Source organism: Choloepus didactylus, chromosome 21 (assembly GCF_015220235.1).
Source record: "Choloepus didactylus isolate mChoDid1 chromosome 21, mChoDid1.pri, whole genome shotgun sequence".
Lineage (NCBI taxonomy): Eukaryota > Metazoa > Chordata > Mammalia > Pilosa > Megalonychidae > Choloepus > Choloepus didactylus.
The window spans coordinates 48,679,693-48,697,480 of NC_051327.1; the positions used below are offsets into that span (position 1 = coordinate 48,679,693).

The 17,788-nt window shown below is 46.6% G+C and overlaps 1 protein-coding gene across 1 annotated transcript in view; it reads right to left on the bottom strand.

Annotated features, from left to right (window-relative positions):
• The window catches only part of LOC119517380 (katanin interacting protein), a 185,456-nt gene that overhangs the window by 160,172 nt on the left and 7,496 nt on the right, over positions 1-17,788 (bottom strand). Inside the window, 1 exon segment of the mRNA XM_037813957.1 lies at positions 7,698-7,753. Coding sequence (XP_037669885.1) covers positions 7,698-7,753 — 56 coding nt within the window.

The window sequence follows — 17,788 nt, forward strand, 5'->3', positions numbered from 1 at the left end:
TTTAGACTTGTCAGTCTCCTTCTGGGCTTTTTATCGGAAATTGATTCTCTTTTGCTTTTGGAGCCTGGCGGTTGTTCAACTTGGGTTGTTGCCTGTGTGTTCTTACAGCTCCCAACCAGATTCCAGGGGTCACGGGGAAGGCTAGTAGTTCAGTTGCCCGATGATTTCTGTTCTTCGATCACAACAAAGAGGTGAGGCACGCTGGCCCAGTCCACGTCCCACTCTTTCTTGGCAAGGTCTCACCTCTAGCTCTGACTCCAAAGGGCTTAACTTTTTAAGCAGGCTGTTTTGCCCCTGCTAGTCCTATATTATAATGATAATACTCAACATTTATTATACTCCTACTATGTGCCAGGCAGCATACTAAGCCCTTCACACTTATTAATTTGCTGGATCCTGATGGCAACCCTATGATGCGGGTTCTATACTGTCTCTGCTCTATAGAAGAGGAAGTCAAGTCACACAGAGGTTAAGTAACTTGCCTGCGTGATGGAGCTAGGCCAGGATTCTAGACGGTTTGGCTCTAGGGTTCATAGGCTCAACAGCTTTGTTATTTCTGCTTCTAACCCTGCCATGTGACTTCACTGCCCTGTATAAATCAGAAGTTGCCAGGGTTACCAAGGAACTCACTCTCGAAGTTCTCAAAGGGACAGAGGCCAAGACCTCAAGAAGCAGAAAGGCCGACAACGGTAACTTCACAACTGGGAATGCGTTTGGCAGTTGGGCCTAAAATGGATTCAGCTCCTCGCTGCCCAGAAATATTAACTAATAGATTTCATTCCGGTAAAAGTGCAGATTTGGAATGTCAGCTGTCATATAAGGCTATTTTAATGCAGCACCATCAGCTTGCCTTTTCTTCTTTCTCTCTTTTTTTTTAAAAACAAAACAAACAAACAAACAAAAAAGCAACTGAGATCTGTAAATACAGAAGGGGCAAGTTCTGATTCCCCAGAAGGCTGAATTTGCAAGAACACTATGAACTTCAATGAGAAAAGGGAAGGGTCTGTTGTTTGCACACTAGTGGTATTTGAAACTTAAAGCAAGAGTTCCCAGTCCCACCGGCCTTCTCTAACGGGCCACCTCAGGCACTTGGAGCTAGGGGCCCTGGAGACACAGCTCTCAGAAATTAAGGTGCTGGATATGCCTCCAATTTCCTTCTAAAGGAAAACTGCCCTTCCCCTGCCCCTTGTTGAGAAAGGTGGACAAGGGAACTAGGGGGTGGCCACCGAATGGTTCTGGGGTGGGTACCTCAGCCAAGGGCAGCCACACTTGAATCTGCCCAGCTTTCTACAAGTAGCCTGGAACATAAAGTGCTGCCCCTCTCATGCACTATTAGGAGACAAACTGGAAATTGCAATGAAAGAACCGCACATACCCTTTGATGCCTTAATCTACTTTTAAGAATTTAACCTTCAGCTATTCCTGCACATGAGCACAAAGACATCTGTTCTAGGCTAGTCTTTAAAGTACTGTTATAGTAGCAAAAGACTGTTAATACCCTAGACTAAATATGCATCAGTCAGGAACTAGGAATAAATTTATGGACAGGTCCACAACCCTTCCTATGTAATTAGTTGGTGACAAAACCCGATCTCAACAGACATGAAATTTGTAGTCTTTGTTTTATCCCACCTGGAATGAATAGTCATGTTTTGCTGCAGATATATTAATGTATTTGATGAGAGGGTGCTTCCCCAGACCCTACTGGGATGGTATTATTTTCTAAATTCTAAAAAAATGAGAAATATTTGGCCCAAAGAGTTTTGAATAAAGGATTTTATTCCTGTACATTGAAATGGAGTACTATGCAGCCATAACAAATAATGAGGTAGGCCTACATGTCCTGCTATGGAATGTTCTCCAAGACATGTTAAGTGGGAAAAAAACGCAGGAGCAAAGCAATTTGTATCACAAGCTATCATTGTGTTAAAGGAGGGGGAAGATGGGGGGAGATGAAGGAGGATAGAATATATGCACTGCACAGTTGTACGGCTGTAGGATATTTCTGGAAGGACACACAAAAAATTGATGATAGCAGTTACGTCATGGGAGGAAACCTGGAATTGGGGGGGGGGGGCTGGTGTCAGAAACATCCCCTGAAAGTCCTTGAGTACTGAGCAGCTAGGTCAATCAGACTTTCTCTCCAGCCTCTGAACTGGCATTGCAGAGAAGGCAGGCAGAGAAGCACCTCGAGATGACCACAAGGTGCAGACACCCAGAGGGGAGCAAAGGCACTTTCACTGGGGTGCACTGAAGAGGCAGTGCAGTTTGTCCAGATAACTCCGACTCTGGAGGAACCCTGGATCCTAACTCCCTCCTTGCCTGTGTTTCCTTCAGATGCCTCCCTCTACCTTTGCCTGGGAAAGCTGAAGGGAGTCTCTAGTCTTTGCACCAAAACGCCCTACTTAACAGCGGAAAGTGTACGTGTGTGTCCACATGTGTGTGTGCCCACAGAGAAAGCTTATCATTTTCTAGATGGTTGAGTTAAATGACTTTGCAGTCTTTTATAAAGTGAGCTTGGAAGACGAGTGTGCTGTCAAAAGATTTTTCAGAAATCTCCAATCAGCTGCAAAAGCGGGCAATCCGTTATCCCTGGAGGCGCTAAGAGTGGTTAAGAGTGGGGGTCTAGAGTTGGCCTGCCTGGACCCACTTGCCTAGGGACACACAGCCAGGAAGCGGGAAGGCCAGACAGCCTAAAGCCCAGCCAGAGCGAGGGCCACACCTTCAGTGAGGACAGCTGTGCTGCCCACCCCAGCACCTCCTGCTGCTTTCTCCCTGTTAAAGCTGCAGTGACCTCTGTCTGCTAAAAGCTAGTCCCTCTTAGGAGTAATTAAAAATAACCTAACAACTAACATTCCTGAGATGCTTACTATGGGCAGGCACTGTGCTACGTACCTTGACACACTTCTGCTTTTAGTCCATGTCCCAATTCTCCAAAGCGGGTATTATCAGATGGGACGAGAGGGGACACAAGACTTGTCCAAGGTAACGGTTGGGATCTGAGGCAGATCTGCTGACCCCAGAACCAGAACTGGTGCCCTCACAGCAGGCTGGGGGTGCTAATTCACAGTCCCTGGGTCTCTGAGGGTCTGTTCAGCAGGAGGATGCAGCCCCCCACGCCACGCTTGTGACCTCCACCAGGGTGGACGCGAGGCGGGAGGGAGGGGGTGGCCGGATGATAATCAAAGATCTCTTCCTTTGCTGCACTTTCTTTTTTTTTAAACACTGTGTGATAAATAAGCTTCCAAATGATTTTTTAGTAAACTACAATGACCACAATTTCAAAATCATTAATAATTCATGACCCAGGGCCATAAACACTACATAATCTCCACAGGCAGGCACCATGAATATTTGTTAAGAGACAGGGCTGAGAATATTTTTAACCAGCTGAACTGAAAGCATCTATTGACTTTAGGCCAATCATCGAAGATATTTTTTTCAGAAATGATTGTAGTCCTGCCAAAGGCTCTGTTCAAGCCATCTCTTCCAGGAAGCCTTCTTTCCCTCCTCTGGAAACCCCTGGGGCTCTTTCTGGGTCCCTTCTCTGATGTTTAGCACTCCCTTCTTTGATTCGAGCCCATGTGTGTCTGCGAGAAGGGTGAGAATGGCCATGTCCAGGGGCTGGGCAGGCCAAGCCCCCTGGATAAGGGTCCGATCCCCACAACACCTTTGATGAAGAGCCCAGCTCTGCCTCTTATTAGCTGTGTGACCTTCAGCAGGGCACTTGCCCTCTCTGTGTCTGTTTCTTCATCTGTAAAGTAGGAAGGATGATAATTATCATACTCTACCCTAGAGGCTCCTTGGAAGGTATGCCGGTTTGAGTGTACTGTGTCCCCCAAATGCCATTATCTTTATGGTCTTGTGTGGGGCAGAAGTTTTGGTGCTGGTTGGATTTGCTTGGAGTGTGCCCCACCCAGCTGTGGGAGATAATTTTGATGAGATGTTCCCACGGAGGCGTGGCCCCACCCATTCGGGGTGGGCCTTGATCGGTGGAGCTATATAAATGAGCTGACTCAAAGAGGAAAGAGAGTGCAGCTGGGAGTGATGTTTTGAAGAGGAGCAAGCTTGCTAGAGAGGAACGTCCTGGGAGAAAGCCGTTTTGAGGCCGGAGCTTTGGAGCAGATGCCAGCTGCCTTCCTAGCTAACAGAGGTTTTCCGGAGGCCATTGGCCATCCTCCGGTGAGGGTACCCGATTGCTGATGTGTTGCCTTGGACGCTTTGTGGCCTTAAGACTGTAACTGTGTAGCGAAATAAATCCCCGTTTTATAAAAGCCAATCCATCTCTGGTGTTTTGCATTCTGCAGCATTAGCAAACTAGGACAGAAGGTTACAGGGATTATTTAATAGATGTAAAACACTGGGTCTCATTGCTGGCTGCAAATAGAAACAACCCGGGAGATTTAAAAAATTCCAGTGCCTGGGCTGCAGCTCCCAAGATCCTGGTTTAAACTGGTTTGAGAAGAGGCCTGGACATAGGGGTGTTCAAAAGCTCCTAGGTGATTCTAATGCGCAGCAACGTTTGTGTACCACTGACAAGGCATTTAGCATAGAGTCTGGCACCTGTTACCTGTTGAACAGGTGAAGGAGAGTGTGGTTGGGGCAAACCAGAGAGCCCCATCCAAAGAGGGTGGCTATATTCAGTAACTCCTACAGTTGCCCTATAGGAATAAAAACTCAGGGTTGTCATTCTCCATTTTTCCAAAGGAGCCAGAAATCTGCATTTTCATGGGAAATCTCTGAATTTTTAAAAGTGGACAATGAATTTCTAAAAATTGTGATAGGCTATGGGCCAAATAAAATATATCTTTAGGCTGAATGTGGCCTGCAGGCTGCCCATCCCAGCGAGCTCCTTTGAGAACAACATCCCATCCTCCCTGTGCCATGTCGGGCAGTGACAGTGCAGAGGAATGCTCAGCCCCCATGGGAGATGGCCCGCTCACCTGCCAGGGTGGCAGCAGCCCACATGGCCTCATAGCCCAGGGAACACAACGCGTGTCACCGTCGGCTTGTTCTAACAGGCACTGGGAGAGACACAGTTTGTCTTCTCCTTGCCTTTCATTGTGACACAGCTTGATCTATACCTGGCATTCCGCAGAAGACACAGAGCTTGGATTTCATGGATGAGACAGGGAGGGGGCAGGAAGAGGAGGTGGGTGGAAGAGGCATGTCATAATATAGCAGCAGGAGCATCCTGGCAGCTAATTAGGTTTTGGGTTTTTTTTGTTGTTGTTGTTTGTTTTGTTTTGTTTTCACCAAACAAAAGGCCAGTGAAGAGAGTCAGCACCCTGAAATCATCTTAAACATCTTGCAGGGTTAAACCTGGATACTGTGACAAAACGATCTCACTCCGTTTACTCTCACTTTTCAGAAGAAGGATCTGAAAGGCGCTCTGGCAACGGGCATGATGGGAGTAGCCGGGAAAGAGGCAATTAGAGGAGTTCTGTTGTCAAGGAGAGCCGCAGAGAAGGGAAAGAGCATCTCCACTAGTTACCTTCTGCCCTGCTTCACCATTCCCCAGCTAATTTCTTGGTGTGGATGAACGGGATGCTGTTACGCTGTGAACAAAGGCCTTGCGTAGGTTTAAACAGTTCATTCCTGGCTTGGGGGGAGGCCACTGAACCAGGGAGGCCAGGGGCCTGCAGTCCTGCGCTCATTCTGGAAGGACTTTGCAGGAAGGCAGGCACACGTGCTCCTGCCTCCAGAGAAAATCCTTAACAGAAGAGGGCGGGGGGAATCCATCCTGGTTCAGCCTCTGGATGAACATAAAGCATCCAAGTTCCTAAGCTACCTCCCAGCCCTCGGCCCAGGCAGGCTGATTAAATAAGCAGGAAGCCCACACTGGCTGTTCTGGCTACAGCTGAGGAAGGAGACAACAGGAGAGAGGAGGCAAGTCAGAGCAGAGCCCACCGGCCCTTCGTGGTCCAACCCCAGCCTCCCTCCTCTGCCTGGTCTCCTGATGGCGGCCCTGCGGAAGGGAGGCCAGGGCTGCTCTCAGGGCTCAAACAGCCTCACCCTCTATCCATCGGCCCCTTGTCAGGTTCACACGGTCCACTGGGGAACCATCCCTCAGCCCAGGTGGTTCAGGTGGTGTTGCCCCAGTACCCCCGGCTCTTATCCCAGGAGAGGCAAATCAATGCCCCTGGCTCTTGAGATTGGTTCAGGGAATGCCTGGGAGTCAAATGTCAGAGGTCCAGTGAGAACCAGCTGTCCTTTTGCTGGAACCACTGGGAAAAAGAAACCCTTTTTCTTTGGGGGCTGTTGAAGTAGAAGAATATAAGCTAGAGAGTGATGGTAGCAATTTTGACTACAAGGGGAGAGCCTGGCTGAGAGAGGCCAACACAGAAGAAAGCAGAACCAAGAGACAGAAAGGACAAGACTGAATCTTGTTGCCATTTTTAGCCCATTTCCAGCCTGAAAAAGTATCTTTTATTACTGGAATCATGTCACCTTCCAACAAGAATCTGAATATATATGTTGATGATTTCAGGATTGCTCAGTATTTATGATGAGCCACGTACCCTCGCTCCCCTGCACCCCTTCACCCGTTTGCCACCAAAGATGACTTAAATTTAAACTTCCATGATTTTGAGGCTTGATCAAAGGGCCCTGTTGCCTGTTCCCTCTCAACCAATGGGTCCTTCTTACTTCTTCCCACCCCCAATGCAGGCTCAGGAACCTTGCAACTTTCCTCATTCGTGTCTCTCTGACTTTGACCATGCTGACTACTTGCCTGGAAAACTCCAACTCACCCTTCTGGAGGCAACCCCCACAACACCTTTTCTGCAAAGTCTTTCTTAATACCCCTGGCACAGCAGGGGACACTTTTATGTATTAGAATCCCACTTTCTTTGCCCCTCTCTGATGGCACTCCTCATACTCTATCGTAATTGTCTTGCTGCACAGCTCTGTACCTGAGCTGTGAGAACCCGCAGCTCGAGGACTGTGGCTCGCCCATTTCTTAGCCCCAGCCCCTGGGGTGGTGCCTGGCCCAGAGCAGGAGGAGCTCAGTGTGGTGGGTTTCCAAAATGGTCCCAATGTTTTGTAGCTCTTCCCACCAGGAGGTGAGGCCTATTTCCCCACTCCCTTGAATCTGTGCTGACCTTGTGGCTTGCCCTGACTAACAGAAAATGGTGGAAGTGACACTGTGCCAGTTCTGGGCCTCCCCCCACAATAGGCCCTGCAGCTTGTATTCTCTCACCCTCTTGAAACTCAGAGCCGTCACGTGAATAAGCCTGGCTAGCTTGCTGGAGGATGAGAGAACAGTTGGAGAAGTACTGAAGTTTCCCTAACTGACACTCAGCCGGTCCTCAGGTGACCCAGAAGGTGACAGCAGACATATAAGCGAGCCCCAGCTGAGATCAACAGAGTCTGGCCCAAGCCAACAGAACGGCCCAGGTGAGCCTGGCCCAAACTGCTGACCCACAGAATTGTGAACTGAATATAGGGTTGTTACAGCACTAAAATTTGGGGTAATTTGTTATGCAGCCAAAGCTGACTGATACACTCAGAGAGAATGACAAGTGACACCAAGTTGATAATTCTAGTTGTCAATTATTATTTGGTCAGGGCTTCAAGCTTTGGACACAGAGAGAAAAAAGCAGGGGAGCCAGGAATACTTACTCACCACCCAGCTCCCCCAGGTCCTTGCAAATACAGAGTTGCCCCCCACCTGCCCTTCCCAGGGGCACATTTACCTCTTTTTTCTCCCGTGAGCAGGACCGGCTTCTCTCAGCCTTTTGCAGAGTCTGACCTGTGGCGGTTCAAAAGTAGAAGCAGAGATTAAGGCTGTTTTAGAACAGCTAGTTTGTCACTGCAAAAGCTTTTTATTTGCAAACCGAATAGACGAGACCAATCATAATCAAATGATTTTAAGAAAATATGGCCTATTATCATAATGGGAAAATGGTATACCTTTAAAATAGACCAATGGCAAGGAAATGGTAATTCACACACTCAAGTTATTTGACTATAACAAACAAAGCCCCAGCCCTTCAATCTGGAACATTATCTGCACTCTGAAAGGGTCGACGAACTGTAGTTTTCCCAGTTGAATTACGTTTTTATTAAATTGTTCAGAATTACATAAAATGCCTTCCACAAAAAAGCTTTCCACTGTGTGCATATACATAACCTTTGATGAGTGTATACCAATGTGTTGCACCGAACCCCCAAACTCAGCACACTGGTGATGGTGCAGATGTGAATTAGCGGTAATCACCCACATTTCACATAATGGGCAATTTCAGAGAGAATTGTTGCTTTTCTTGGAAAACTAGAAGACTAACATTTGAAGGTGTGCATAAATTGAACGCATCAACCTCATTGCATTTAAATATGCTGTTCCAAAGGCAGTTTTCACAATTTTTATGGAAGTGTCCATTATTACAGGACTCCTCGATGGAAAATTAATGGATTGTCTTGGTTTTAAAATATACATTGGGAGTCGATGCATTTTGCTGACGTGTCTCCCAACTTGTCCCACTTCACTCTCCGGTGGCTTTCTGTGAGAATGCCACCATAACATTTCCCACTAGTCAAGAGCACTTGAAAGGCAGGAGCAAAAGGGGTTAGTGACACCTTAGTGAGAGGCAAGAGATAGGGATGGAGACTCAGAGAAAAGACGGAGCGTTTGCCTTTGGATGTGGTCACTTTCAGTAAATGTACATGCGAGTGGTGGGCAGGGGATGGTCCCACCTAGTGGAAAAAGCTCACGTCAAAGGAGCTGTTCTTTCCAGGAAGGTGAGAGTGCAGGACAAGCAAAGCTCCAAGGATGGACCTCTGGTAACGCCCCTCTTTGGGGGCAATATAGAAAAGGATTTAGAAAAGAGGCAGATGGAGCTTATAGGACCCCCGGGTTGTGCAGGATCATGGTGCGGCAGACATCTTTTGGGTTGTCCACTGGCTCATGATGACACCCCACACAGGCCTCTTCTCTCTTCCTCTCCTTCCCGACCATGGGGTGGGGCCTCCTGGCAGCCATGACTGTACACGACCCCAGATCCTGAGCCTCAGTAGATTGTGCTGGGGATGGGCTAATCAGAATGCCTGCCCCAGAGACAGATAGGATAGAGGGGCAGAGCAGGGCCATCTCTGTGTGTGAGCTTTGAGACTGAGGGTAGCCACCAGTCACTTGCTTTGGGGACAGATTAGCAGAGAAGGCCAGGATGCCAAGAAAGAACGAACATATCTGAAGGCAATTACTGCCTGCCTTTGTGTTCCATGGACGCCCACTTAGAACTAACTAGTCTACCTGTATGTTTATTTTCTTTTACTGTCTTAAGACAAAGAAAAAGATTTAGGGATAAAAAGAGTTCAGAATTTAGGAATCAGGGGATCCAGGTTGTTGAGCCAATTTTATCATGACTTCCTGTGCTGGTATAGATATATTATGACCCCCACAAAAGCCATGTTTTAATCCAATCTTGTGGGTTATTTGGATTAGGTTGTTTCCATGGAGATATGACTCACCCGTAGGTGAAACATTTTTGATTAGGTATTTTCATGAAGGTGTGGCCCCGCCCATTCAGGGTAGGTCTTAATTAGATCACTGGAGTCCTTCAAGAGGAGCAGGAGCCAACAGGGATGCTGACAGATGGTTGGAGATGCAGACAGAAGGATGCTTGGAGATGTTAAGCTAAGAGATGAAGCCCAGAGTTTGCCCAGGAGAATCTAAGAGAGGACGTCCCCCAGACAGTTTGAGAGAAACACCCTGGGGGGAGAGAAGCAAGGATCCACAGGAGCTGAGAGAGAGGAGTTGAAACACAACCCAGGAGCAAAGGACCAGCAGACACCAGCCACATGCCTTCCCAGCTGACAGAGGTGTTCTGGTCACCATCAGCCATTCTTCAGTGAAGGTATCCTCTTGTTGATGCCTTAATTTGGAGACTTTTATGGCCTTAGGACTGTAAATTTGTAACCAAATAAACCCCCTTTCTAAAAGCCAATCCATTTCTGGTATTTTGCATAACAGCAGTTGTAGCAAACCAGAACACTGCCCGAACCCTAACGCTCTGTGGTAGGATTTTGGTGGAGAGGCTCCTAGAAATCCTCAGCCACACCTGTTCTGGCTGCCAGTTGGAGGGCTTCTGAGTGAGCCCAAGGCTGACCCAAGAGGCACGCCCAGCAATGTGGAACCAGTAGCCGGGAGATGGGCCTTAAGCTGGCAGCAGGCAAAGCGGGCTGGAGGCCAGGGTCACCAACAGACAAGGGTGTCCCAGCAGCAGAAGCAGTGCTGGAGCAAGGGCAGGGGGCAGGAGGGAAGCAGAGCCAGTGCAGGGCAAACATGGCAGACCCCAGAGTCTCACTGAGGCCCTTTGCTGGCCAGATGCCCTCCAAGGAATCCAGTCCTGGTGGGCAGCCGACAAGTTATGGGAACTTTGAAAAGTTGCAGAATCTCTCTGGGTCATATTTTCCTCCTATTTTTTTTTTTTTAAGAGACAGATGGGATGAATCACTTGTAGGTTTGCTTTCAGCTCTAAATTTCTGTTATGTCAGTAAAGAAGAGTTAAAAAAACCAATTGACATAGACCATGGAAACAAAATATTAATACAAAGAACAAAGAGCTTAACTACTAAAATTTGAAAGCAAATCTTTCTACTGGAGTTAATTAGAAACTTCTTTATTCATTAAATTGGAAAATAATTTGCTTATTTTCCAATGAAGACAATTCGCTCCAATTATGTGCATTTGTTACCTAAACACCCTAGAAGGCTGGTTGCCCCAGGTCTGCACAGCACCCAGCCTCTTTCTCATCCAGGGAGACAACTCCTTCTCACAATAGACAGAAGCGTTTTAACCATGTTACACTGAGCTTGTCTACCGCACTTAGCTTCTCCGAGTATCTTCCTACCTATATCTCATTTTAGTCTCACAACAACTCAGGAAGGGAGGTGGAAGAAGGTGACGTTAATATCAATATATGCTGCTTGCAAAACTGGGGGTAGGGGAAGGAGAGCATTCCTTTGCATTTTGCAAGGTGACCTGCCTGCTTCAGCTACAGAGCAATAAATAAGACCAAATGTAAATGACATGTGTGCACCTCACTTTACAAAACAGATGTGTGCCTGGGGAAAAGAAAAAAGCAGAAGTGACGGCACTGAATTTTTGTAAATATAATACTATTCCCCCACTTACGATTCCAGAGAGGTTTTATCTGCGCTTAGAATTTATTTTCAATGGTGTAAAGATTCTGACATTTCAGTTTTACTTTGCTCTAGATGCAGCTAATAATATTCACTGCTACCATTTAGAGGGGAGTCGCATCTTCCTTGGATGTTGGTTTCTAAAGTCATCAGGCAAGGGAAAATCAGAGTCTGAATTACCTATGCAAGGAGGCCTTAAACAACCCATAAAGTAGACTACAGGACACAGCTTTATATATCCATTGTTGTAGCCTAACATGCATGTATCACTTGGCGCGTATGGAAATGTATAATACACGATAAAAAATACATAGGCCAAATACAATTTTATGGTGTTTCTAATCAAACTATTCATACTGTAATTACTCTATTTTAACCCTTGGGATGGAGCAGGAGCCAGGCACTGAATTTATGACAGTTAAATGCTTGGATGATGCAGTGCCTCTCTGCTGCATACCTTCTCTGCACCAGATCCTACACACAGGTTTCATCTCCTGCAGCATCACAACCAGTCCTTTGGACCAGGGCTCAGCAAACCATCTATAAAGGGCTGGATAGTACATATTTTTGACTTAGCGGGCCACGATATCATAAGGTGCAACTATTCAACTCTGCCATTGTCAAGTGAAAAAGTAGCTAAAGACAGTATGTAAGCAAATGGGCATGGCTGTGTTTCAATAAAATTTTATTTACAAAACAGGCAATGGACCAGATGTGGCCCATAGGCTGTGGTCTGCCAATTCTTGCTTTAGATGGATATCACTCTTCCCGTTGGTACAAACAGACAGAAAAATGGGAAACAAACAGGCTAAGTGAGCATCTTGCTCAGAATCACAAAAATGTGGCTTGTAAGCAGTAAAGCTTGGTGTGCTCCTAATTGCCATCATCTCTACCAACATCATCTCCATCACCATCATCATCATCATCACCATCACCATGCAAGGCTCCAGGTTAAGTACTTTACACGAATCAATTCATTTACTCCTCACGGCTGCCCACTATGGAATAGGTACTATTATTTTCCCACTTGTCAGATAAGGACACTCTGACCCAAAAAGGTTAGAAAACTTGCCCAACAACACACAGCCTGGGAGTAGAGGAGCTCTGATTTGAATCCAGGCAGTATGGCTCCAAAGCAGGTGCCACTAAGCACTGGGCTACACTGCCCCCACCCAGGTCATTGAAGACCAGTACAGGAACACCAGAATGTGCTGGGGAGGGAGTTTGATTTAAGGAACTCTGTCTGTGACCCATCTTTTGAATGTACTTTGGACTCCCAGGGCAATTAATAAGGGGATTAGAAGAAAACGATTCCCCACCGGCCAAAGAAGATGGACTCCCTCCTAGTTAGATGGCTTATGAAGATGATCTAGAATAGGGTGAGAAGCATAAAATGCCAAATGTGGAGAGGCAGGCTTGGCAGGAGACATTCACTCCTGTCCACTCAGGTAAAATGCTCAATCTTGGCAGGAAGAGTTGGGCTTTGGAGAATAAAGGTGACTCAGGGAAACCTTGCAAGAGGGCCTGTGCAGGGCCCTCCTGTCACCAAGGAGTTCTGAACAAAGAACTTGTTTCTCCCCAGTAGGGTGATGATGCTTTCATTAGGCTACTGAAATGAGGGAGAAATTATTTCTTCTGTGTTCCAACTGTGAGGCCTCACTTTTCTTTCACTTTATATCTCTATGTAATTTCATTTCAACGGCAAGCACCCGCAGAGATGCCATTTTTTCTTACCTACGTGATTGGCAAAAATTCAGAGGTTTGATAATACACAGCTGGCAAGACCTGGCAAACAGTCCCTTTTGAGCATTGCTGGGAGGAGTGCAAAATAGTGCAGCCCCTTTGGAGGGCATTTTCATCACATCTCTGAAGTACAAATGCGTATTTCCTTTGTGCTAACAATACCACTACCAGGAAATCTACTGTGGAGAGGCACCTCTACAAACAGGAAACAAATGCATGCACAAGGTATTCATTGTATCACAATTTGTGATAGCAAATATTCTAAATAATCCAAAGTCCATAACATGGGGGCTGGTTGGATAAACTTGGAGAATCCAGACAATGAAGTAGGATACCACAAAGCTGGGGAAAAAGGATGAACAAGCTTCTTACATACTGCTCTTTATATATCCTTATAATATGGCCATAGCTTAAGTGGGAAAAAAAATCAAGGGGCAGAAAATGTATGTAGTATGCAACCCTTTCTCAAAGAAGGAGGGAAAATCAGAATATATACACATACTGGTTCTATCTGTATAAAGAATCACTGGGAGGACACATGCCTCAGAGAGATTTCTCAATGTGTACTTTTTATATCATTTTTATTTTTGAACAATTATTTGGTTCTATTTCTTTTTCAAAAAAAACTAAATTGAACTTAAAAGATTAAATGTCCAAAAGGCTGACTCAAATTTAAAAAAAATGCTGCCGCCCTTCCCATCTGAGGCCAGGAGGGGCCAGTCTGTCAGAGGGAGATGGAGGAGTGTGAATCTCGGGACCCCGACACTTGACAGAAAGAGGACACGATATTTTTGGAAGACAAACTGCCTCCTTTTAAGAGATCAATCTGTAATGGGTGAAAGATAAGAATGAAACGATGACAGAATATGGTTTCTGGAAATTGAAACAAGGCTATTGGTGACCTGCTCATTTATTTGAGGGCAAAGTTTTTATGAAATGGCCAGACAAGATGAAAAAAGAAAAAAAGATGAGAAAGTGAAACTGTGAGCTGCCTGGATGGGCTGTCTGGAAATGGTGTGGTTCTGCCTGGGGTCGGATTCCACCCATGCTTTCGAGAGCACCCACCCCTATCAGGCTCTTCCCAGGGGGAGAGCTCTTGGAATTTCCAGTCATATGTAAAGACAAAGCAAAGCCCCGTGGCTCAGAGAAGCCCAGTGGCTTGCCCAAGGTCACCGAGCAAGGACGGGGAAGAGCTTGGGTTAGAAACCAGTCGGTCTGGCTGCACACCCGGCGTTCGGGATGTTCACCGCACCTGCTGCCTGCCCACCTGCCTGCCACTTGTCTTCCAGTCCCAGAACAGGGAGCGCCCCCAGCTGCACTGTCATTACCCCCACCCCATTCCAACCTTGATTCTGGCTTCCACCTTCGCGGTCTGCACAAACCCGTGTGTGCTGGAGCCAGAACGATACTGTGGCAAAGGAAGGTGGCACGTGGGGCCGAGGGCAGCCAGGAGAGCACTGGCCTTGTCCACTGTTCCACTTCTGGTGGTTTCTGTGCAGGAATGTGGGCCCAGTTTGATCACATTCAATTTTTCCAGGGAAGTTTCAAGTCCACGTTTGTGAGAAACCTAATTTTTTAAGGTCAGCAAGTAATTTTTTTAAATTTAAAACTCTGTACAGGCCCAACAAACAGGCCTCTAGTTTCCAGCCTAAGGGTAACGAGGCAGAAGGCTGGACAACCTGCTCCTCCCTTTATTTTTCAATGCCATGGATCTCTTGCTTTTTAAGGAAATCCCATCAACTTAACCGAAATCAATATTAGACAAAGAGCATGACGGTTGGGAAGTCAGGTAAATGCCGGCTCTGTGATGCGTCCTCTCGTTCAGGTTCTCCACATGTGCCTCCAGGTTGGTTCTGGGCCTTTAACTCACATTCCATCTTCTGAAAGTCTGAAACAATATCCCTGTCACTTTTCCTTTGCATTTTCTGTGTAACTCGAATTCCCAGGGCCCGGCTTACTGCCAAATTACCTGAGATAAACAAGTCATGCTAAGATCCCCTTTTCCTTTCCAAACCCAAACAGGAGCTGGCAGCTAGAAATGGTTATTTATAACCACACATTGTTTCGTGCATTTGCTTGGTTTAGAAGCATTTAGCTATACGTTCTTTGGCCGGCTTCATAATTAGATGAGCGCCTGGGGACCACGCTGGGCACTGGCTAAGAGAGTAGGCTCTGGGTCAGCCTGTCTGGCTCAGCTACTTGTCACCTGTTTGGGAATCCTAATCATCCCCATTCCATTTAAGTTTATTGTCAGGGTTAAGATGGTACATGAAAACACTTAACAGTTCCCAGCACATATAGGTACGTAGCAGTTAGTAGTTCCTTTTCCCAGAAATGGTTATTCAAGGATCTCAGCAAGTTCTGTTGAATTCTGCCTCTCAAATATATCCTGAATCCATCCATGCCCTCTATCATCCCTCTCCCAAGCCCCCAACATCTCTTGCTGGATGTCTTTATTACCTACGGGTATGTCTGCTTCTCTCCACTGTAGCCTGGCTTTTCCCACAGTGGTCATCTCTAAATACGGCCATATCACCTGCCTTCTTGACCCTCCAACTTTTCCCTCTGCATGTAGAGGAGAGCCCCAAATCCTTTCCCTCGCTGACTCCCAGGCCTCACTTCTTCTCCTTCTCGCCTTCCTCACGCTCATGCCCCTGCAGCCCCACCAGCCTGTCTTCTGCTTCTTGGATGCTCAATTCCTTCTTGCTTCAGGGCCTTTGCCCTCGCTGATCCCTCTTTCTGGAGCACTCTTCCCCTTAGTCTCCTCCATGCTGGCTCCTTCTGATCCATCGGATCTCAACTGAAAGAGCCCTTCCTCCTCAAAGGGGACCGGCCCCCATCCCTCCCTCCTTGAATCCTCCTCAGAGCTTAACTGAGCTTTCTCTTAGTGATGTGTTTGTGGTCCATCTCCCCGGCTGAATCTCTGCTTTTCCACCACTGAATTTCGCACATCTAGAACAGTGGCTGGAATGGAGTAGACACTGTTGACACAAATGGAATCGAGGAATGAGTAAATGACCAAATTTCTGAATGGACAATGTCGGAAGAGACCAGAGGTACGATTATGAACTGCGGTAAAGACTGCGTCCCCTCTTGCAATGTGCCTTCCTGACCCTTTCCCCCTGCTATTTCTGGGAGGGTGAAATGAAATATGACAAAGTAAGTTTAATAACCCAATGGAAATAATTGGAAAATATTGATTTTTTTTCCCATTTGAAATAGTGAAGATAAGTAAATGCCACATTTCTGTAATCTCATCAGTGGCTTACGTGACAGCATGCTTCCCAGGCTGGAATGGGCTTTGCTCTACCTCTGTACCCACCATATGAAGTTCCATAACCCATTCCTACTTCATGCCCCAACCCGGCCCCATCCTCCCCATTGAATACAAGTGTGGACAATCCATTATGAAAATATGTGTGTTTGTGAGTATGTATACAAACGGAAGGGCCTTTTGAGTATTTGCCTCCCCTCCCCCCCAAAATGATCTGCCAGATTGCTTTGGGAAACACAGGAAATGGTGTAGGAGATTCCCCCAGTACCCTAAAAAAAAAAAAGATGTGTCCTGTCCTCCTCTTGATGGCTGTCTTTTACCAGAGCCTACTAAGTGCCAGGTACCATTCTAAGGACTTCAGGTGGATGAATTAATTTGATCCTCACAGCAGCCCTACAGGAAGTTCCTATTATTATCTCCATTTTACAATTTAAGGATCTTGGCACTGAGGTATAGCTATCCCCAAAGTTACAGGGCTACTAAGAGGGGGAGGCAGAATTTGAAACCCCTTAGTCAGATGCTACAAGCTCAACTCTTCTGCTCCTCTCCAGAATTAGGAAGGCTCAGGATCATTAGCAACAACACAAAAAAGAGGGAAAAAAGGAAAGTTTAACCCTTTGCTCTGATTTTCATGGTTCCCTTCTGCGGCCTTAAAATGAAATCTCCCTCTCAAAGGAGGAAAGAGGCAGAATTTTCCACCGTATTGGCTCTTTAGGAGGGAGGCTTTGCTGGTCTGACAACAGACCGGGGCCTTCTTGTTCTCCCACTCGCGGGCTGTGCAATCAGCGGGCACTGAACTCCCCCGTGGCCTTAGGCTCTGCATCTGACAGATGACAGCGTTCAAACCAGATCCAAAGGCGCCCACTGGCTGAAGCCAGCCCAGATGTTTGTCTGGTCTCCCTAAGGTTTAAACAGAATCGTTTTTTCAGATAACCTTTAAAAGTTTCGGCAATTTGACATTTAAAGATCCTGATTTCTGGATTCTCTTGAAAAACAGAAAGATCTGGCAACACAGTGCTTGCGTTCTTGCCTGGCAATGGTCATCGGGTGCTGAAGGGCAGCGACCTGGACAGATGGCACAGTGCCCACTGGCTTCCCACCCCACCTCTCCCAGTGTCTCCCTGCCACTAAGGCTAAGTCCCAGTTGCCATTTATCGTCATGCCTGAGTGGTTTCTCTTACAGTAAAGATGAAAGTGAAAGTTCACGTCTCTGTCAAAAGTGAGATCATCATCATGGGAATCATCATAGCACAAATGCTTACACATGCAGTTAGTGTGTGCCAGGTCCTGATGGGAGGACAGTGCCTTGAATAACTCATTCAACACTAAACAATATAATTGTTATAATTATAATATAATCATTATCCCCATTTTATACATGCTGGAGAGATGGAGGAGGCTACATGCTTCAAGAAATTAGTAGACAACAGATTTCTTTATGAAAATGAAGACTATTCCTGGGTGTCAAATGTGCAAAGTATACTCAGGTGTAAGAACCCAACATGAAGCAGCATCATGAAATAAACCCTGCCCACTGGGTCATTTACGTTGCCTGCCTGGCCCCTGCATGTTTCTAACTTTGTGCCCCCTGCACTGGATCCTCAAGGTCCTCAGATATCTTGGGGA